Here is a 24,730-nt window from a genome sequence, read left to right as displayed (position 1 = left end):
GAGCTCTCACTAGCTCTGCCCACCCAGAATTCATGGGCTGATCGTGATGGCTTGCAAGATGCTCAAGAAGCAGAAAGTGCCCGTGGACACATCCCTGGCCACTCTGTGAGCACAGTATGTAAGTTTTCATTCAGTATCATTGAGAAAAAGTTTTACCACAAAGCTGCCCTCAATCTTCAAGGGAAAAGTAGGTTGACGTGAAGCCCACCTAACATACAAGAGCTCTCATGTCCTGAGGAATCAACCAACTCCATGGTTCACACACATGCTATGAGTAAAAACATAACATCAGGTGATTTGAGAGTGGAATCACATATTTCCTTTTCAATAAACCTCAAGTACCATCAATATATTAAGATATATCTGTCCAAACATCCATCCCCTTGATACTTTAAAGCTTATTAACAAGAACATTTCCTAAGTTTTTTAACTTTTTCTTATTCTCTACAAGTATTCTGATTTAGAGTAAAATCTGAAAAGTGTTCCTGACTTTTTTCATTTCAGTTTTATTCATTTAAACATCGGCCCAAGATATATTCCCAATTTAACTGGCAAAAGGTAATGGCAACACTTCAGTGTGAACCATACAGAGGCACACACTATTCTGGTTCTTTTGATTAAACTTGCCTCTCAGGTAACTGCTCTCTCTACAATTTCCAAGAATAAGACTAACTTTCCATTAATCTTTGATATGCAACAGTTATCACTATTCAAAGAACAAAATTATCACTTCTTCTGCACCACTTCTACCGAGGAATCGCCCCCTAGTCATCTATCACACATCCCATGAAAAGACCGGGCCCTTCATGTCTGGACTTGCTGTGTTTCATGGTTAGCTGGTAGAGCATTATTCCCTATGACCGACCATGGCCTGCCCAGACATTGCCTAGTAAATATGAAGACTTAGAACAGTTTTACATTATTCGCAGCCTTCTCTGATGATAGTTCAAACAATGAATTTGATATTCAGTTTCCTTGTTTTGCCAAAGCACATGGATAAGAATGATCCATGCCCAATGAAGTAGGCCCTTTCTTTGTACTGACTGCTACCCAGAGACCAGCATGAAAGGCCTGTTAAGGAAGGCATAAGTTCAACAGGCTTTGGACTTCAGGTTAAAACTCAAAGTCATGTAGTCTTTTCAAGAAAATGCAACTAAATATTATAAACACTAAAGATAATGGACTGTTTCTACATATCCTTGTTCCTGTGATATATAACATGACCTGAGCTTTAACACAGTTTGATTTGTAATGTTTCTGCAGTATGTAATGTCTTAGGTTAATCTCAAAGAACTGGAGATATACTTATTCTCAGTATGGATTCTTGACTGTGTGGTTGGTTATGAGAATTGGTTAAAATTTTTCTACATTCATTACATTTGTGTAAATTCTTGGGTGAATCCTGAGGACACACTGTTGCTTAGAAGTATTTCCATGTTCAGTATATTAGTATAGTTTCTGTCCTCTATTAATTCCATCATTTCTCTGAAGGGATAGACTTTTGATAAAAAGCTTTATGATATTCACATTTGTAAGTTACTCTCCAAAATAAATCTTCTGATGTCCCAGTTTTGATCTTTGAGTAACAGCATCAACATGCACATTACTTTTGTGTGTTTTCTCAAAGACATCCATTCTAATGTCTAGTCAATGGTGATGCCTGGATAAAGGTTCCATCACATACATTTATATAAATTCTCTTAACTGGAAAGTCTCAGTTCTTCTATAATACTTGAATTCTAATGGCTTGGCCACACTCATTGCAGTTATAATGAATCACTCCAATGTTTCACAAGTGTTGAGTAAACACCTTGCTACATATTAATTCCTGTGGTTTCTCTCTAGGATGTATATTCTTATAACTAATAAAGAATGAGCTCTAATTGCAAATTTTGCCATATTTATGGTATTTACAAGCATGAACTCTTTTGTGAATCCCAAGTTTAAGACAATATCTAAAATCTCTTCCACATCCAGTACATTTCTAAGGCCTCTCACCAGTATGGAGTATATAATGAGAAGTCAGACTTGAACTCATACTAAAGGCATTGCCATATTCAATATATTTTTAAGGTTTCTTCTCCAGTATATTTTCAGATGTCTTGAATGGTGTAAAGTGTGACTAAAGGCCTTGCCACTCTCACTACATTTGTATGGTTTCTTTCCAGTACGAATTACCTGATGTGTAGTCAGGTGTGAACACTAAAGGCTATGCTACACTCATTACATTTTAAGGTTTCTCTCATGTATGGATCACCTGATGCTTAAATAGCCCTAACTGCCAACTAAAGGCTTTTCCGCACTCTACATTTGTGCAGTTTTTCTCTTGTATGGATTCTCTGATGAATTACAGGGTGTGATTTATTACGGAAAACCCTGCCACGGTCATCACATTGGTAAGGTTTTACTCCACTATGGATAATCTGATGTCTAGTCATGTGTGGATGCCCGCTAAAGACCTTGCCACACTCATTACATTTGTCAGGTCTTTCGCTAGTATGAATGCTTCGATGACATGTATGGTTTGATTTGCTACTGAAAACCTTGCCACACTTATTACATTTGTAAGGGTTCTCTCTGCTATGAATGACCTGATGTTTAGTTAGGCGTGAATGCACAATAAAAGCTTTGCCACACTCATTACACTTGTAAGGTTTTTCTCCAGTATGGAGCCTTTGATGTCTTGCATGGTATAATTTGTTATTTACTTTCCATACTCATTATATATGTAAGGTTTCTCCCTAGTATGAATAACTGATGGCTAGTTGGGGGAAATCACACACTAAAGAACTTGCCACACTCACTACATTTGTAAGGTTTCTCTCCAGTATGAACTCTCTGATGACTTGCAAGCTGTGATTTGTAATGGAAAACCTCGCCACACTTATTACATTTATAAGGGTTCTCTCTACTATGAATTACCTGATATCTAGTTAGGCCTGAATGCACACTAAACTCTTAGCCACCTTCAGTGCATTTGTAAGTTTTCCTGCATGTTTTCAGGTCATTTGTCAGTATTGAAGGATACCTAGAATCATCCCTATATAGTACAAATGTTGGCTTGTACACTAGGAAAACCTCTTTGAAGTAAAGAAAGGGAAGAAATATTATTGACAGACTTCTTGGCTAGATTAATCAATTTTCCCTCCATATCAGTCTGATGTGACTGAAACCTTGGTCGAAGCCTGTTTTCATCAGGGTTATTTCCTGCATGCCCTCTACCACATTAACCTCTTCTATCAGTGAGATGCATTTTATAAGTTATAGGCATTCCTTTTTGATTTCTTTCATCATCTCTGCACTGACATGCAAAGTCATGCATGTGTTCCTGGATTTCCCTGAAGAAAAAATCTTTGATTACATGGTTTTCACATCTCCCAAACATCATTGTTTGGAATACTCCTCCTGTATGACTAGGTTTATTTGGTTTTAATTTCTTGATCACATATGAAGAGAAGATATTTACAAAAACTTTAAAAAAAAACATAGTTATCCTATTAGTTTCTAAACAAATGTTTCATATTGAAATCTAATGTTACTACAAAAGTAAAGTTACACTAAACATAGTTATGGAAACTGCAAAACATGACTCTCAAATTTCTAAAATAATAAACAGAATTCTTACCAACAATATAGTGGTTACATGCAATTCAAATTAACTTTAGGATAGCCCAGTTTCAAACACCCTATGATAAAAACGTTCATGTCATGCAAATATGTTAGCTTTCAAGGAAAGGGTATTTTTCAACCATGACTCCAAAACACATAGCACTTGGCAGTAAGCATATGGCTATTGTTATATTGTTGTGTTGCATAATACATGCTAAAAGACCATTGTCTGTATGTCAAAATAAAAGTCCATTAAAAAAGTATTCCAGGAACCCATGAAAAAGCCAGAAAGTTAACTCTCTTGAGCACTAACAAGTCTACCTTAAGAATGAAGAAAGAACTTCTGTTTTAGAAAGAGTATACAATATGAAAACTGAAAACTATGGAAGGTTCACTGACTTCCAAATATCAGGTTAGGAAAATACATAAATTATAACAAAAAATATTAGAAAAAAGACAAAACTCACCGTTAAAATTCTATGACTGCTATATAACAGCCGATCCATAGAGTGATTCCCTATGTATGCAGGGTTGTTTACTCACCCAGTACATCAGCCCACAATATACATAATAAAGAGTCTGTGCTTTGAAAACTGATTAAGGGGAGGGAAGACATTACAAAATGAAAACATAGAATACAATGCAGGCAAAAGAATATCTCATAATAAAGATGATACAAAGTTGATATATCTTGTTAAACAAAAGTAATATTTGAGTCTTCAGTAGAAAACATGCAATTTCCAAGCCATCTAACAGCATTGTGTTTTACAAAGCCTTGTGGGAAATTACCAATATACTTTCAAATAAGGCAGTAGAATCACAGGGTTTATGTATGTAACCCTCATTTACATAGAAAGTGACAAACAGGATTGGAACCTGGACCTACAGACTCAGACAACATGTTCTCAAGCATGACTGCCTGCCTAACCAGCATGGATCAGAGAGGCTTACAACAAATACCAGGAGCTTAGAAAGAAATACTTCCAGGGACATATGACAGCGAAGCTGTGGCATTACAATAGTGTTGTACGGCCATCGGTCCTGGAAATGGCTTCTGAGTAATCACCTACTAAGGATGACTCATGAAGAAATAAAAAATCTGAACACACCTATACCTTCTAAGGAGATTAAATAATTAATCAAAAACCATTCAACAAAGAAATAGCAAAAAAATTTTACTGCAAAATTCTACCAAATGTTTAAAAAGAGGTAAGAACAATCTTCATCAAACACTTCCTAAAAAAAACACTTCTTCCTGAAGAAGAGGGAACCCTTCCAAACTCCTCCTAGGAGGCCAGAATTACCCTAATAGCAAAGTGAGACAAAGACAATACAGGAATACCACAGACCGATATCTCTCATGAACACCGATGAACAAATTATCAATGAAACCATAAACAAAGTTAAACAATACAGCGCAATGATTATCCACTATGACTAAGGGGGATACATCCTTGGAATACGAGAATGTTTCAACATAGAAAAATCATTCAATCTAATACTACACAGTAAAAGAATGAAAAACAACAACAACAACAACAACACAAAACACATGATCACCTCAACTAATGCAGCAAAAACATTTGAGAAAATTTAACCTCTTATGATAAAAAATAAACCCAATGAACTAGAAAGAAAAATCAAGTCCCTCAACATAAAAGAGGACCATAAAAGATGACAAGCTCACAGCTAACATCGCACTAGTGAAAGATTAAAAGGCTTTACTCTAACATCAGGAACAAGATAATGAAGACTAACCCCAATATTTCCATTAAAAAAAAATACTGGAGGTCCTAACCAGAACAGAGAGGCAAAAATAAATAAATAAAAGTTGAAAAATATGAAATCAAGTTGCAAAAATCAATTTGTTTTATACATTAGCAAAGAACAATCCTCTGAACGTTTTGCCATGCCATAAAATAAAATTATGAAATAAAATAAAATACTTAGGTGTAACCTTAGGCAAGGAGGGAAAGTTTTGTGGACTGTCAACAAAAAAACAATACTGGAAAAATTTAGAAAAGAAACAAATAAATACAATGATATTCCAAGTTTATGGATTGGAAGACAATATTATCAAGGTGTCAATACTAGCCAAAGCAATCAACAAATTCAGTGTAATAATTAGGAAGTTTATAACAGCGTTTTTGAAGAAATACAGAAATCCATCTTAAGGTTCATACAGAATCTGAAGTGTCTGTTTAAATAAACGAACTTAAAAAAATAAAGGTCAAAGACTCATACTTTGTTATTTCAAAATCTATTACAAAGCTAAAGTCATCAAAACAAATTGGTACTAGAATAAAGACAGAGAGACCAGCAAAACGGAGGTGTCAGAAATAAGCAGAGGTATATATGGTAAAATATTATTCCACAGAGTTATCAAGACCACTCAGTGAAGGAAAGGCAAACTTTCAACCAAAGCTGTTGAAAAAATGTAAAGAAAAAAAAGAATAAATTTGGAAAAATTGTTTATTTATACCACATGCAAAAATTAATGAAAAATAAAACAAACACCAAAACATAACACCAAAAGCTATAAAACTCCTAAAAGAAAATATAGGAGAACTTAGATTGAATTCAACAATAATTTATCAGGTATGACACCAGAAGCACAGGAAAGGAAAATGAACACAGATAAATTAAACTACATCTAAATTATGGACGACTGTGAGTTAAAGGAAACAATCGAGTGAAAAGCCGATTGGATTCATGGAACAGAAGAAAATATTTGAAAATCATATATAGCAGATAACATTTTACGACTACAACACGGATTTATTGAGATAGGATAAAGGCAAGAACAGACAGATGAAGAAATGTATTGGGCGACCTATGGGGGAAGGGCAGAAGCTTTCACGTACCACCTAGCACACCATTCTCCCCAGTCACCACAGGTTCACTAATTGGGAGGTCTTGAAACACTCTCCTTTTGGGTTTTCAGGGAAGTTTCATTACATAGGAGTGACTGATTATATCATTGACCATTGGTGATGAATCGTTAGCCTTTCCTAAGAGGTCAGGGGGTAAGACTGTAACTTCCGACCCTCTAATTCGATAGTTGGTTCCCCTGACAGCTAGCATTCCCATCACTGAGGATGACCAAATGTCACCTCACTCACATACACACAACTGGGACTAAAACGGGCTGGTTATGAATAAGATCTCCATTTCACCTTTAAGGCCCTGAAGAGACTGCAGCAACTGAGGACAAGAGACCATGTGTCACAACAAGAGATTCCTCATTGTCAGAGAATGCAAAGACTTTGGAGCCAGTGTCAGAACTGGGGCTGAAGATCGCATATATATTTCTTGTTATAAATCACAGTATCATAAACTTCGACACTCCAACGAACAACAACCCCACATATACTGATTAAATGGCAGGTGAAGGATGTGAGCAGACATTTCTCTAGAGATGATGTACAAATACATGAAGAGATGATCAGTATCACTCATCATTAGGAAACGCACATCTCAACTTCAAGACAGCACATCATACCCATTACAATGGCTACTGTCAAAACAAACAAACAAACAAAAACAAAACTAAACAGAAAATAACAAGTGTTGAAGGTTTTGAAAAAAATGGGAATCTGCACCACTGTTGGGAAGGTAAAATGCTGTAGCTGCCATGGAACCCAGTAGGGCAGTTCTTTGAACATTAAACATAGAATGACCATCTGCTATAGACTGTGGGTTTCCCTTAAACTTCTGATGCTGACATCCTCCAAATGACAACAGTGAGCCCGTGGAAGGTCACTGGGTCAGGAGGGCAGACTCTTCCTGGGGTGTATCAGTGCCCTCCTGAGAGACTGGAGACCAGCCCTCTTTCTGCCCTGTGAGGGGACAAGAAGTCGGCCACCTGCAACAGGGAAGGGGGTCCTCTTCCCAACCTGACCATGCTGGGCCTGACCTCAGATTTCTAGCCCCCAAAACTGGAAGAAATACTTTCCTATTGGTAATAGGCCACCCACTGGGTTCTCTGTTGAAGGAGTGAGAACAAACGGACATATATCTATTCCACTTGTGGGAACATTTACAAGAAAATGGAAAATAGGATTTTGAACAAATGTTTACATCCCTGTATTCACAGCAGCCCAGAGGTAGAAACAACCCAAATGCCCACAGAGAGATGACTGAACAAACGAAACAGGGTAAATACATACAATGAGATACGATTCAGTGTGCAAAATAAGACACTAATCTAGTCATTTGCTACAATATGAATATCCCGAAGATACTTTGCTAGGTGAAATTAACCAGTCACAAACAAGACAAATGCTGATATTCTACTTATGGGAAATACCTGGTCAAATTACTAGACATAGAAAGAATGCTGTTTCTCAGGTACTGAAAAAAAGGGGAAAAAGGAGAAAATAAGTGTCTTTACTTATGATAATTAATAGTTAAATATAGTACAGATTGACTCTTTAAGAACAAATGATGCGACGTCACAAGCATGGTGGAGTGAGAGATGTCTCCAGATCTTTCCCATTGCAACAACAATGAGCTGAACATCTAAAAACTCAACAAAACACCCAATCTGCACGAAAGCATGTCTGAGTGAGGCATCTGTGAATAAGAGCTGCCACAGGTCAGAACCATGGGAGTTGGGCTATAGACTGGGTGAAACAAAGAAACTGCCTTTCACAGCCGGCACTCCTTGTAGGAGCAGGGAGAGGGAAGAAGGTACAGTGAGTTCCCTGAACAGCCTTGTCTGACAGAGCTGGGAGCTCCACACAGTGGCAGGGCAGAAAGCAAAACAAAGTAGGGACTCAGAGAAGCAACAGCTGATTATTACCAGCTACGGTTGCAACACACGAGGCTGAGCCACAACCATTATTACCAGCTACGGTTGCAACACACGAGTTTGAGCCACAACCATGATCCCCCAACCCAGAGGTCCTCTCCCTTAATATCCTACAAGACTGAAACCACTGTGCCCAAGGGGAATTTGAGCAAATACTAATGTGTGTGTGTGTGTGTGTGTGTGTGTGTGTGTGTGTGTGTGTGTGTGTGTGTGTGTGTGTGTGACGTTGCTAAGATTTTATATAAAGCAGGGATCCAAGAGGCTTAGATGCCACCTACTGGAAACCAAAAGAAAAACACGTTCTTAGAAACATGAGAGAACTTTATATAATAAATCTTTCTGGGGGAAAAGAAAAAGGGCAGAATACACTTCCATTAATGGAGAAATAGTCCATTAAACACCATGAACAACTAAAGTGACAAGGAGGCTCATGAAAAAAAGAGAGAAATCTCCAGAAAATAAGCTTAAAGACATAGAAATATGCAACTTAATGACAGAGAATTCAGGAATACTTCTGAAAAAACTCAGTGAGTTCCAAAATAATTCATATCAACAATTTTAGGAATTTTTTTTAAAAAACTAGATCAGCAGAATGAGCTTTTTAGCAAGAAGATTGAAAACCTTAAAGGGGAACAAAATAGAACTTTTGGAGATGAAGAACACACTAAAAGAGATGAAGAATGAAATAGCAAGCTTGAGAAATAGAGTTGACCAAATAGAGAAAAGGATCAGTGATTTCGAAGACAGAAATTTAGAAATAAATCAGAGGGAAAAAGACAGAAACCAAGGAATGAAAAATAATGAAAGAGAAATACAACAACTAGTTGATACCATCAGGAAAGGAAACATAAGGATAATGGGCATTCTTGAAAGGGGAGGAAAAGGAGCAGGGATTAGAAAGCATTTTCACACAAATAGTCAACAAGAATTTCTCAAATCAAAGGAATGAACTGGAGCTTGGAATTCAAGAAGTCAACAGAACACCCAATCATCTCAACCCAAAAAGGCCGCCTCTGAGATATTATATATTATATTAAAATTATCAAATCACAAAGAAAGAAATTTCAGGGCAGCCAGGGAAAAGAAGATGGTAACTTATAAAGGAAAACCCATTGGATTATTGTTAAATTTCTCAGCACAAACCTTATGAGCCAGAAAGGAGTGAAAAAAAGAATTCAAATTATTAATTGAAAGGAACTATCAGCCAAGAATAATGTATCTAGCAAAGCTCTCCTTTAGATACGAAGGAGAAATAAAGACCTTTCCAGAAATACAAAAACTGAGGGAATTCTCCACTATGAGTCCTGCATTACAGGAAGTACTGAAAGGGTCAGCTCACCTAAAACAAAATTACAAAAAAATACATAACTATGAGTAAGGTGACTATCAGGCAGATAGAAGCAGAGGAGTGCAACTCTTATTAAGAACAGGGCATTATAAGCTTAAACAATAAGAAGAGATTTGCTACTGCAAGATAGTAATGAACATTTGCATACATAGAGATAAATTGAGACAACAATAAAAGAAAAAGGGAGGATTCAAAGATCCAAATTCGCAAAAGGTAATGGAGAAAAGGCATGCACAGATGAAAAAGGACGACTGTATATATACAACTATCCTTTACATATTCTCAATGGTAACCACATGCCAATGATTCAGAACTGAAGTATATAATATAAAAGGACCAAAGAGAAAATCCACAAAACGCAACCAAAATAAAATAAAATAAAAAACAGAAACACAAGGACAAAAAAAGCAATGAAAACACAGAGCTACCTTAAAGCAAAAGATAAAATGGCTATAAGAAAACCTCATATTTCAATAATCACCCTAAATGTAAATGAACTGAACTCATCAATAAAAAGGCACAGAGCTGCAGAATGGATCAAAAAACAAAACCCAACCATATGCTGCCTCCAGAAGACACATCTCAGCTCCAAAGACAAACATATAGACTCAAAGCAAAAGGGTGGAAAGTAATATTTTGAGCAAATGGCATTCAGAGAAAAGCAGGAGGAGCAGTAGTAATATCAGATGAAATAGAGTTTAAAATTAAAAAGGTAAAGAAAGATACTGAGGGACATTTCATAATGATAAGGAAATCATACACCAAGAAGACATAACACTTGTTAATATCTATGTTCCCAATCAGGGAGCCTTGAAATATGTAAAGCAATTACTAAGAGACCTTAAGGAAGAAACAGACCAAAACACTATCGTAGTAGGAGACCTAAATACCCTACCGTCAGATATGGACGGATCATCCAAACAGAAAATCAATAAGGAAATAACATCCTTAAATGACACATTAGACCAACTGGGCATAATTGACATTTACAGAGCATTTCACCCCAAGCAGCTGCTTATACATTCTTCTCTAGTGCACGTGGAACATTCTCAAGGATTGTCCTCATACTGGGACACAGAGATAGCTTCAACAATTATAAGAGGGTTGAAATCAAACCAACCATATTCTCTGATCATAATGCTTTGAAGCTGGAGATCAACTGTAAAAAGAAAGTGAGAAGAACCACAAATACTTGGAGATAAAACAACATGCTACTAAAGAATGACTGGGTCGGAGAAGAAACAAAAAGAGAGATCAAGAGATACATAGAAACGAATGATAATGATAGTACAACATATCAAAACTTTTGGGACACAGAAAGAGTGGTAATAAGAGGAAAGTTCATATCATTACAGGCCTATCTCAAAAAACAACAGTGAGCCTAAACAAACAACCTAACACTTCATCTTTAAAAACTAGAAAAGAGCAAACGAAGCCTAAATCAGCAGAAAGAAAGAAATAATCAAAGTTAGAGCAGAATTAAATGAGATCGAAAAAAAAACAAAAACAACAAAGAGCTGGTTCTTTGAGAAGTTTAATAAAACTGACAAACCCCTGGCTAGACTCACTAAAGAAAAAAGAGAAAGGACACAAATAAACAAAATCAGGGATGAAAGAAGGGAAATTTATGACAGACACCACAGGAATACAATGGATCAGACAAGAATGCTAAGAAAAAGTATATAACACTAAATTGAATAACTTAGAAGAAATGGACCAGTACTTAGAAAGATACAAGCTTCCAAGACTGAATCAGGAAGATCTGCAAAATGTAAACAAACAGATTAACAGTATGTAAACTGAAACAATCATCAAAAACTTACCAAAAAAGTAAAAAACCAGGACCAGACAGCTCCCAGTTGCTAGCTTATTTCCTGTTCTTGTGATGGAATCAACTCTGGTGTTCCCTACCCCACCACAATGGCTGAAGTCAACTCTCACGAGTCTTTCTCATGCATCTCTTTGTTCCTAGGTCTGTGCCAGAGGTTGAGAATACAGTGGTGAAAGAGGCAGACGTGGTCACTGCCTCCACGGAGCTCTCTAGCATTTTCCCTATGAAATAAAGATTTGTTCCTTCCCTCAATTTTATAGCCTCCATGGATAAAAGCTTTGGGCTTTTTAAGTCTATTTCAACTATGGCATGATCTCCCAAGACCAGTTATCCCAATCACCCTGGTTCGTGACTGAGGATACTTGCAGGTTTCTTTTTTACTTTGTGAAAGAGAGTTACTGCATTTATTAGAATTTAGGCATCATTATTCCCCTGCTTCAAACTCAGGCCTCTGAAGAGTTGGCCTACGTCATGCGTCTTTTTTCCATGTCTAGAGAATCAAGTTGATAAATGTAGTTTGATATCCCCGTCTGAGCAAGAAGATAAAGTGATAACAGAAGAAAGAAGGATTCTTAACGGCACCTGTCCAGGTGAGCACCAAGTAGACGTGAGTCCTCGTGAGGAACAGCTCTGGCCATTACGTCAGAAGCTGGGAGTCTGACACCAAGAAATGTCAATCAGAAAACTTTGTAAAATATCCTCTTTTTTCCTGACAAAAAAGTCAAGAACATCCAGTAGGAGCCTCTTGGATGCCCTTTTCCCTCCTTTAACTGTATGTTCATCTCATACTTTGCTCTGAGCTCAGGAGGAGAAACAAACACATCTCTTTTTCTTCTTATATTTAGATCTCAAATTATTTGTTCAGTCCTCTCTCAATTTGCATTCCTGACAATTGTTTCTGTCAACAATTGCAATCTTCCTAAAACTTTTTATTAAATGTATAAAATTTTGGTATCTGTGGCCCTTTCATAGAAAACATTCTCAAAAACCCTAATTCCACAGAGGCCACTTTCAGTAATGTGTGCACTTTACTAACATTTGTCACTCTCAACTTAAATTTCTCTATGATTTTCTTTTTTAGATTTGGAGACTGTACTAAAAGCCAAAGATATAACTTCTAAGAAACATGTTTTTCCAAAAGGACAATCGAAGTGTAAAAACTATGAGACTGAGAGGGATGGCTTCTGATTTTAACAGTAAGAAAAGGCTGTAAGTTAGAAAAGCCACACATTTACCAAGAGTCATTAAAAGAAGTATTTTCCCAAGAGAAATGGTATCACCAGAGAGAGATTACGAAAATATTGTGAACTTGGAGAAAACTTTACATTCTCTCCAAATGCGTTTGGTCACTGAGCATCCCCAGAAGTAACTATTTCCATAAATGTGATTCAGATATTGACCGTCTGAAACAAATTAGTCTTAAATTGGTCAGAATGTGTTCTGTGAATATAAGAACTTGGGGCAAAGGTTGGAATTTACAAAGAGAAATGGAGATAAGATGCATTCAGCAGAAAAAGGACTACTGTATATCAGAAACTATCTTTTGTATAAACTTACTGGTAGCCATACACAAAAATTCCAGAACTGAAACACATAAAGAAATGGGGTGGAAATCCTAGCTTCTAAAACCTTATTGTTAGATGATAAATCAATCAGCACATAGATTCCCTAGCAATTCTCTTTCATTGATATAAATATTAAATTTATAAAATATTATTTTATAAACCAGAAGTAACCTTAAATTAGCTTCTAAGAGTAGAGCAAAGATAATCACTTTGAAAATCTTATGTTTTCATTGAAAAACAGATACATGTTCCATACATTGGTCAATCAAATGCATGGAAAAAAAATAAAATAAGTTTTCCTTTTGTTATTTTTGTTTATCACCTTGCTATGACCAAGTTCAAAATGAGAAGACTATGAAAAGAGATTTAACATTTGAAGATTAGTAGAAATTGGAAACAAAGAGCAGACTCTCTTGAATTACAGATCACAAGTTCTGGACAATTATTTGTGGGAAGCCCAATAATCCTTTACAGTTGTGGTTCTCAACCTTTACTTTGCATCAGAATGATTTGGAGAGCTAGTTAAAACAAAAATCACTGAGGTTCCTTCCCCAGAACTTGTGAATCAGTAGGTCTGGGGAAGGACTGGAAATTTTGCATTTCTAACAACTTCCCATATGGGAATTTCCATTCTGGTCCAAGGACTACTTTGTGGGAATACTCAGTTACATATTTAAACCACTTTGTAGATTATCACGAACTCACTTCGAAATCTTTAGTGAAATCAATTATTATTTATAGGAAATCAAAGATCTATTTCCCTTGCATCAGATACTGTCAAATAGGCAAGCATGTTAGTACTTATGCAGGACTCTCACTTACTGCAGCCTTTGCAAAATACAACTAGAGAGACAAACTCCTTATCTGGTAAACTCTACAAAGGGAAAGATAAATAATACAAGCCCTGAAAAGGAGATCAGCCCAAATCCACCCTTAGATATTAAATGGGACACTTTGGAAACCCCTGAAATGTTGAGAAAAAAGTAACTTTAATTAGTTGCAATAACTCTAACATGTATCCCAATTCTGTACTTTCTGTTAAGGTATGGTTGTTAATATGAGTTAAGAGGCTCCAGCTGCTTGGACTCTTTCTATGATTCTATTGATATAGGGACAAGATGGGGTAAGGGAAAATATGCGGGGACTCCTTACCAGTTAATGCAAATAGGATTAGTGATGGGAAAAGGATAAGAATTCTTCAAAAGAAAGCAGATAAGAATAAAGGGGGTAAAATAAAATAATAAAATAAAATAAAATAAGTAAATAAAATAAAATAAATAAAAAGAAACAGAAAAATTTGACTGAATGTTAAGTATTCAGAAGGTTGATTAAAATATTAAAAATGAAATGATAGTTGATATGACTACTAAAATTTTAATGAATCACTATGTAAAGATTAAGTGGTCTACTGCACACCAATTCTTCAAACTGTGTGACAGATTCACTCAATTTTCCCTAGCCTTAATGAATTTTTAAAAATCTGACTATCGTACAAAAAGGAATTTATAGTCCCCTGAGTTAATGCCAATTAAAATTATATGGAACAGAGGAGAAGATTATGACTCTGGATGGCAGGTGGGCCAAGGTCACTTGACTCAAACCCCAACAATCAAGGCTTGTTTACATGGATATGGGTAAAATGGCTCAAGGGTGGTGAAGAAACTTTAGATTGCTGGACACTGGTACCCAACAGAATGCCATCCTAAAGCCTCATAATGAAAAGTTAACATGCAATATACTTAAATTGAAGAGTTATAATGAGCAACTCTAGAGGATGCAGGTAAAAGTATGGCTTAAAAAGTAAGAACTTATTAACAAAGCTTTTGTATGATTGTCTCAACCTGTCAGAATGTATTATTGGAATAGATGTAATGTTCCAATGAAAGACTCTTACCCAATTTGTTGGGGAAAAGGTCCTACAAATCTATTACTTTTATGGAGCATAGTAAATGGAAACTTTTAAAATTATCTAAGCCCACTCAAGTGGCTAATTTAAAACAATTAGGATTTACTAGGGTTGGATACCTGAGGTGCACAAAGAAATTTTGATTTTAATTAAAGATCTTTTAGATGCTGGTATATCAATACCTTCAAATTCCTTGCTTAATGGCCTGTGTAAAAAGCTGATGAAATCTGGAGATTCACTGTAGGTTACAGAAATCTTAAAAAATAATAAACCCATGCCACAACTAGTGCACAATATGATATTAACTATTCAAACTGTGTAACAAGCTAAGGGAGACTATAATTGTGTGACCAATTTGGCTAATGCTTTCCATTTCTACTCACAAAGAAATTCAAAGTGAATTTGTGTTCATTTGAGATGTACGGAAAAATATGCTTTTACTGTGTTTTCACAAAGATATTTAAATCCTCCTGCTATGACCATACCTAATGAGATAAACAGATATTTTCCCCTGTACATTAGACCTCCAGAACTTATTCATGTTATAACTGTAAGTTTGTATCCTTTGAATAATATCTGTCTCCTCATTTCTCCCACCCTCTGTCCTTGGTAACCACCATTCTACTCTCTGTTTCTGTGAGTTTGGGTTTTTTAGATTCCACATATAAGTGATATCATAATTTGTTTTTCTCTGACTAATTCAACTTAGCATAATGTCCTCAAGGTCCATCCATGTCACAAATGAGAGAATTTCCTTCCCTCCCATGGCTGAATAATATCCCACTGTATATAAATTCCACTTTTTCTTTATTCATTCATCCATTCAAGGACACTTAGATTGTTTCCATATCTTGGATATTGTGAATAATGCTGCAATAAGTATGGAAGTGTAGATATCTCTTTGATATACTGCTTTAATTTTCTTTGGATATATACCCAGAAATGTAATTGCCAGATCATATGGTAGTTTTTTTTTAATTTTTTGAGGAACCCCCATACCATTTTCCATAATAGCTGCACCAATTTATAATCCCACCAACAGTGAAAAAGAATTTCCTTTTCTCCATAGCCACTCCATTACTTGCTATGCCTTGTCTTTTTCATATGGCCTTTCTAACAGATGTGAGGTGACATCTCATTGCAGTTTCGATCTGCATTTCCTGATGATTAGTGATGTTGAGCATCATCTTATGTACCTATCTGCCATTTTTATAATAAGCCTTCTTTGTAAAAATATCTATTCAGTTCCTCTGCCAATTTCTAATAAGATTGTTTTTCTGCTATTGAGTTGTATGAATTCTTTATACATTTCGAATATTAGAGGTAAACAAGACAATTAATTAAAAAGTACAGTTATCTATTATATTAATGATATAATGTTTATATCTCAATTTAAACGCTAAGCTAAAACTTAATTATAAGTACCCATTAGTCATATGATCCTAGAGGATGGGTGATTAACTCAACTACAGTAGAGGGCTCAGCAAGGACAGTAAAATGATGTGACATTTCCTGGACGGGGTTCACTAGTGTGTCTCTCAGACAGTGAAAAATTAGTTATTGTTCCTGCCAACTCCAAAATAAAAGCAGTATAAAATTGATTAGGCTGTTTGTTTCCATAGAAATCACATACACACCTCTGAAAAATTTGTTAGCCTCCACTTTTAAATTTACCAAAAAGCAAAACAAACAAACAAACAAACAAACAAACAAACTTAAATTTGAGTAGGGCTTTGGGCAAAAGCAGGTTTTTTTAGACTTTCAAACAACTATTGCTCTATCCAACCCTTTCAGACCCTGCTAAACCAAGTTTCTAAGACCCCCCTATGCAAATAACTTGTGAAGGGTCCCTCAAAAACTGACCAGAGCATTTGGCAAAAGCCCATTACTGCCACCCAGCTATAACTGCTGGCATTTCGGACTAGAAACTAACCTGACCTAACTGCAAGGTACATCATTTGAAAACAATTCTTGACTTGTTATTGTTATTGGAGGCTTTCATTGAAATTGTTTCTATTACAGAAGGACATAAATTTATTTTGAGACTTGAGATACCCATCCTCTTGGGTTATGTCATATCATCATCCTTCATTGAGGGAAATGGAGAGGATTTCCTCCTATATTCAAGAAGATACAACAGGGGAGACCACTAGGAGTACTCATCATATATATAAACAAAGGTTGCCATTCTTTTGGGCTCTATAACCCCCTTCCTGCACAGTTATATATAAGAATGTAATGGGATGGTCCCCTCCCTATGACATGTCATCAAAGGGTATCAAACAAGCAGCATGATTTGTAGATGATCCTCGAAGTAGGGAGACCAGCCCAAACCATGTTCAATCTATCAAGCAATTGCATTGTTTAAGTATTGATGTTAAATAGACTAGAGAAGCAAAAAATAAATCTTCTCAATGAGCAGAATTGAGTGGTGTTCCTTGAGGCATCAGAGGAACTAGCTAATAGCAAAAATGACTTTTGCAAATTCCTGAGTAGGAGGCAATGGAGTTGTAATAGGGTCCAGAAAATGGGCCTGAAATAACTGGAAGAGAATAGAATCCCCACGTGGGGTGCTGTAGAATAAAATCTGTTATGAACTCAAATGTGGGTATCAAAAGGCAGCATTTCCCAAACAACCCCCAAATAACTCCCAAAATAACCCTGATAACTGCAATTACTGGTTAATCAGCCTGGTTTGGCCACATAACCAGAGGAACATAAAAGATCCCACCAGAAACTTTTAGCAAGCTCTTCCAAAACAAGATACATTGCACAAATGACAGTTCAATCTAGAGATGAATTACATCCTGCCAAGCGAGAAGGATGTAGATAAGCAGGCCCATATTTTTTGCCTGAACTCTTTCTTCTGCCATACTGTGTCTTTACCTTTATTGAAACTTATACAAAGATACTCTGTGGAGTCGTGTGAGCCTTTTCAGTGATCTGAATCTAATTTTTAATCTATTCAATCCTAATCTATATTATGGAATAATAACATTGCCTATTTCATAAGATTGTTTTGAGGAATAATGAAACTTATACAAAGATACTCTGTGGAGTTGTGTGAGCCTTTTCAGTGATCTAAATCTAATTTTTAATCTATTCAATCCTAATCTATATTATGGAATAATAACATTGCCTATTTCATAAGATTGTTTTGAGGAATAATTAAATAATTAAAGCTGTGCCAGCTTTGTTCTAAACTCTTAAAAATTAAGAGTTAAAAAATTCTCTTTTAACACTGGAACAATGGAATCGTTACCACTGTAAATGTCTGATTTCCAAAATACAAGAACAGACATACTTGAATATATCAAGTCTAATATTTTTAAAAATTATTTCATAGTCTCACATAACAAAATATCTTATTTTACCAAAACCATATTTCTTATTTCAATAGATAAGATTAGCATATATATGTGTAGGAAACGGAATATTTTTTATATTATGAAATAAGCTTTATTTACTGATTTCAAGAAAAATTTAATCATTTTAAGGCTCTCTTTGGCCCCATTTGTTCTATAAGAAAACATGTTCCTTCCTACTACCAAGTTAAACATATCAAAGGTGAATAAGATGCATGACATGCAGTTTATTTCAAAATGAAACAACAGTATGTATAAACAAAATGATTTTGAAACATTTGATACTGCTCTTTAATATACTTTGCTTTTAATATTAAATTCAGATGAGACCAATTTGGTAGCACAAATATTTCTTCTTTAATGAAAATGATTCACTGATTTCTAATCTCTGTGAAATACATGAAAAATATTTACCAGAAATACATGAAAAATATTTACTAGCACATTAATATACATTACTAATGTGCTAGAATGTAATTTTCAAAGTGATGAAAATTTCATAGTATGTTACATTTTTCTTTGACTTTTAATTAAATTTCTTCTACAAAGATTTAGAGATCTGATTTGAAAAATAATTAAATTGGTTATTTTTATTCATGAATTCTATTTCTATAAAATGGAAAGGCTCAGTACAAATTACCAATTAAAGTAAACCTTAGATGGACTTAAGAATATCAAAATGTGTCCACAGTGCAGAGAAAAAGATAATTTTAAAAATCATATTTTGTTTATTTATCCATGACATGGATATCTATTGTGTATTATATGTGAATTTACTTGAAAAATTGCCTTAAATTTTAATATCGATTCTCTTTGTCAGTCTATAAAATTAAAAGTAGCATTTTGAGTAGAATAATTGTAGTATGTGCAATAAAAATCTGTTGTTATAAGTGATAAGCCATATAACTCAGGAAAGAACATTTTTGCTGTTTTGTTTTAGAAAAATCTTGAAGTATACTGAGAGAGGTTCAGAGATTGTTAGCTAGGATGATTAATAATAAAAAAATTTTTAAGTTCTGGGCAAAGCAAAAGTACATGGACCTGAGTGACATAAAACGCTGGCCCTTAAGCTAATATATAATCTGTACATATATTAGAGGTTAAGAGAATTGCCACAGAGGATGGTCACCAAGGAAAGTCTCATGGTCCCACCAACATTATTGTCTTGCCTCAGCTCCAAATTCCTAGAAAATCAAATTCGTTCATTGAAAAAATATTTGTTGGATGCTTTTAAATTTTTGACACTATTTTATATACTGTGATTATGGTAAGACCAAGAAAGTTTCTACCTTCATAAAGCTTATCCTAGTGGTAGAAACAGACTTAAAAAATTTAAGGAAAAATATAATTTTCATTACTGAAGTGATGAATAAAAGAAAACAGAATACGGGTAGAGACAATGATGCAAGTAGAAAGGTCTGTTTGCAGAGTGGTCATGTTAAAGAATCATTATTTAAGCAGAGATATAGATAAGAAGAAAGAACCACCCTTGGCTAAAACATGGAGACAGGGGCATACATTAATAAAGAGCAAGTTTAAATGTCAAGAAGCAAGCTTAGTGTCTGTAAGACAACCAGCAGATGACATTTAGTCTGGAGTAGAATGAGCAATGGGAAGAGAGGCTGGAGAAGACAGCAGAAAGATAGTCAGGACCAGATCGTGTAAAGCCCTTTATGACTTGAGAAGAAGCTCGGGTTCTATTTGAATTGTTCTCAGAAGTCACTAAAGGAATTTAAAGAAATGAGTGACATATCTGATCAACTCTGGTTTCTGTGTGGAGAATGGAGCCTATATAATAGAGAAAGTTGTCAAAAAAGCTCTCTGAGGAAGAATGTGCTGTTGTCTCAGCTTGAAGTAAGGTGGTTGGGGTGTTATTTTTGCCAAAGAGCAGAAGCATCAGAAAAGAGTGGCAGAAAATTACAATCTGTCTAAAAGTTTTTGTTAGATGTTCCATACCACTACCTGCTCACATTCCTTTGGTTGAAGCAAGTCACATGACCTACCTAAAATGAAAGGTGCATAAAAATAAATACCATATAACAGAAATGAAGAGAACGAATAATTGTGAAAAATAATATAATCTATTACGAGCATATACTTAGTAAAAGACCCAACATACCTGGTATTCAGGCCAACATACCATCGAACTTGTGCTATTATTAGCTGGGTACTAGTAATACCTGCTCCATTTTTCTATGCTTTACTAACTGATTCACCTGCCTTTGGATTTATTCACATTATTTTTTTAAACAAATTAGTAACTTTATAGTTTATAATCATGTCTTACTTGTCTAGAAGTCAGTCTCTCTCTTTTTAGACTAATTTGGCATATCTCCTCTCTGATTCAGTATGTGCTGATACATAACCAGGGTACAATATTAATTCCAAGACAATGAATAAGCTAACATTTCTCCTTTGTACCTATCAGGTTGAATTTTAACTCAAATAAATGAAGAAGAAACAACATACATTTTGTTACAGGTCATACATAACTAATCAAAGTCAAACTTAGAATTAGTATCATCATAGTACACACTTCATGACCTCCAACCTCCACACTCTTATCTCTAAGAGTGCTAGGTTCTTGGTTTCTCTACCTGGAAGGCTCTTTCCTTCAACTTCTAAGCCACATTTCAAACATTAATTCATCTGTGAAGGCTTTCTGACTTACCTGCGGCCTAGAGTAACTTGCCCTGTATGGAATTGTTCATAATGACTTATGTAAATTGCTTATGACACTTACCATTTCTCATCTTCTATTAATTATATCTACCTACCAAAGTATAAATCCATTGGAATCAAGAAATTTTCTCTTTAACAGTTGTCTTGTTTTATCTCTTAACAGAGTGCCTATAGAGCACAGAGATTGAGGTTATAGGTTCTGACACTGGGTGGCTTAAGTTCACATTTTTACTCTGCTACTTCTTAGGATGTGATCTTAGGCAACTTTTCTGAGTACACAACACCCCAGAATTCACCTCAATAAAATATGGATAACAGTAGTACTTAGCCCATAGAGTTTTTGTAAGAATTAAATTCACTTATACAGGCAAATTCAATTGAAAGAGTGCCTAAAATAGAGTAAATGCTCAATTATTATTAGTATTTATGACTTCCCATATTGTATACTCTAACCATATTTAAATGTGAGTAAATAAGTTAAACTTAAACTTAAAAAATTAGTATGACTATTTTCAAATACATACAAAAATAGAAATGAACTAAGGAGCTGTCATCTTCCCAACAGTTCAAGAATCTGTCATACTGAATTAATATCTCCCACAACTTTTTTTGAACGAACTATTTATTACAAAGCAAATCCCAGACATTATAGTTTCAATTCAGTACATATTTTTTAATCTGAACAATAAAATAATGATGAATAAAAATAAATACTAAATAATCACTATGTGGAAGGAAATTAAGAATATTATCAAATCTCTTTTCTCTCAATTATCTGATAATATTAAGGAAAATAGGTTTGCCTCAAATATTTTGACAATTTTCATTTCACATTGACACATTTAGTCTATAATTAAAACCATAAATCACACAATCTTTGAAAAAATTATAAAAAAGAAAATAATTTTAGTTGAAAACCTCATTTTCCTTTGTTTTTAATTCTGAACTCTATACATATAAGTGTAACTATTATTTAGTAATTACTATATGCTGTTTAAATACACACAGAAAACACAAGGCTCAAATTCAGACACTTACAGAAACACACATACACGTGCATACATACATAGTTGACTTACTAGATTAGAACTTCTTTAAAAGTATACATCATATTTCTTTATATCTTTTATAGTACCAAGTATATTATTAAGTTAATTAGATTCTATTATGAACTAAATGCAGCAGAAATCAGATATTTTTCTGCTCATAGTACATATATGAAGACATCCTGCTTAATAATTTTTATTCATATTTTAACATCAGATTTATTTGGGGGAAAGAAGTCCTAGAGTTATGAATGCTGATCAGTAAATATTTACTATAGTACTTTCTGTTTTTTCAACCAAGAATTATTTACCCTTAATTTGTCTTAAAAATAGTTAAAATTTTTGTAGACTAAATAAATGAACATTGTATTGTTTACTAAATGGTAAGTAGCAGAAAAATGATATAATACACATTTATTGTGATTTTTGGAATAATGTATAAAACTTATAGGAATAGATATTTCCTAAGAATATACTGGACTTTGAAGGTATTTTAGAAATTTGTTTCCTTAAAAGATAATAAAGTTAAATATTAAAATAAGATGTATAGAAAGTATGAAAATTGTGATGAATATATAATTTCTCCAAGGACTTTTATTGCTCTGAAGTTAACCACCATCATCGAAATGTTTTGGCCGATTAATTCAGTTCTAAATAAATTATTTTTTAACATAATACCAGATATACAATAGTGAAAGAATGGTATGAATACACGCAGAACCTAACAATTTGAAAAATGAAGCTTGAGGCTTGGATACCAGAAAGAGTCTGGATATTAAAAACGATAAAGCAGAAAATAAATCATTAACTGGGTGGTTAAATGAACTGACTCTCCCATAAGTCATCAGCTTTTTTCAAAAGATTACATTTCTTTCATTGATTGGCTAATTTATGTTTCTTAAATCAACACAGGACCAGGGGTTAGGCTATTGGTTCTATTTATTTTGTGCAATAATTCTGCCTACTCACTTATGACTGATAGCTCAGTATAGATTCTGTATCTTTAGACAGGCTGTATCCAGAATTGGTCCTACATTTTCTTGCCTGAGAAACTGAGGTAAAGGGTAGACAGATTTAAACTTGATTGACCAGTGAATTTCACTTCTTTCAAGCTACATAGTGAAACAAGTCTGTACAATTAATCACTTACTAAAAATTTTTTGATCTACTCTGAAGTTAACCACCATCATTGAAATGTTTTGTGGAGACTATGTAAGTATACTAGCTATTTCTGTAAAACTTTCCAGTCTTTTGAGATTTGAACCTTATCCATAAAATTTCATTTGTAGTAGTTGACATTTTAAACAGGAAATACTGGTGTTTTAATTTTCTTGTTAAGTTTTTTAATTAGGTGTTCAATGTAACTATTAAGTAAAATTTATATTATTAAACTTCAAGTCCATGCTAATTTTGAAATAATGTGTTATTCCATAGAGGTAATTTAGTTATCTGTACTTTTATAAGTAATTTGACACAATTTATAAGTAGTTATAAGTTACTTTTACTTTTATAAGTAATTTTATGTTACAAGATTTTTTGTCTCATATTTATTTCTTTCTATAAGAAATTAAAATTTGATTGTTAATATTTTAATCTCTGATCTCTTCAGAAAAGTTTATTTTTTAATAATTATCTGTTGAATTTAAGCAGTGTATAACTCGGTTCAGTCATTTAATTTTTTTTCCTTGTCTGAATCACTTTGACCTAACAGCTCTAAATTTTGAAGAGCCAACATAAACTCTGAGTTCAAGAAATACACATTATTTGAAAATATATCCCATTTACATGGTCTTACAAATTATATATGTATGTTGTGTGTTGATAATAATTTTTAAAGAAATTTAAATTATAAAAAATATTTTTAAGAAGGTTTTTACTTTTATGCAAAAATTATAACATAATTATTTGGGCAAATTTTAGGACCAAAATAATATTATTTACTTATTTATAAAGTATTAATGCCTATAAAATTTTGTTTACTTATTTTACTTTTTAAATTAAATATCGAATGAGGGCCAAAAATGTGGCTACTTTCCATCATCGTTGGCTTAACAGTCTTAATTTCACCTTGAGAATTCATGACCCTATTTTCAGGTAAAACTTATCATTACTGTTTTATTAATTGTGAGGTAGTTACATTTCACTACAGAGAAATAAAATCATTAGGTAATTTAGGCCAGTATTATAAATTATTTAATTTTTAAAAAGCTATAGTTTTCTCCTATTTATTCAAGTACAATTATTCAGAAATAATATTATATTCTGCATGATGTGTATAATCTTATGTTAACATTTATATGCTAATTTATCAAAAGGAACATGTGGAGAATATTCAAATTGTATTTCAGAGATTATTAAAAGTTAGGATAAGATTTTGAAGCAATTTGCTATGCTTCTGGAACAGATAAAGATTATCAGAGATTAAAGAGCTGGATTTGAACATACCTAAAAATTCATTTTAAGTGTTTTTAATCAGCTAAATCAGAGATAAATGTTAAGTTTTATGTATTATCTTAGCAAGTTTTGATGATAAAATAATTTTACATAATAAATATCATCATATTT

General features: G+C 34.0%; 1 protein-coding gene across 1 annotated transcript in view; it reads left to right on the top strand.

The window, feature by feature from the left end:
• The first annotated feature begins 23,079 nt into the window (after positions 1-23,079).
• LOC120613388 (annexin A10) overlaps positions 23,080-24,730 on the top strand; it is a 60,240-nt gene continuing 58,589 nt past the window's right edge. Inside the window, exon 1 of the mRNA XM_039876134.1 lies at positions 23,080-23,377. Within this exon, the coding sequence (XP_039732068.1) occupies positions 23,360-23,377 (18 nt within the window). The 5' untranslated portion in view covers positions 23,080-23,359. The remainder of the gene's footprint in view (positions 23,378-24,730) is intronic.

Source organism: Pteropus medius, unplaced genomic scaffold (assembly GCF_902729225.1).
Source record: "Pteropus medius unplaced genomic scaffold, Ma_sr-lr_union100, whole genome shotgun sequence".
In the NCBI taxonomy this organism is placed as follows: Eukaryota; Metazoa; Chordata; class Mammalia; order Chiroptera; family Pteropodidae; genus Pteropus; species Pteropus medius.
This window is presented reverse-complemented; position numbering and strand designations above follow the sequence as displayed.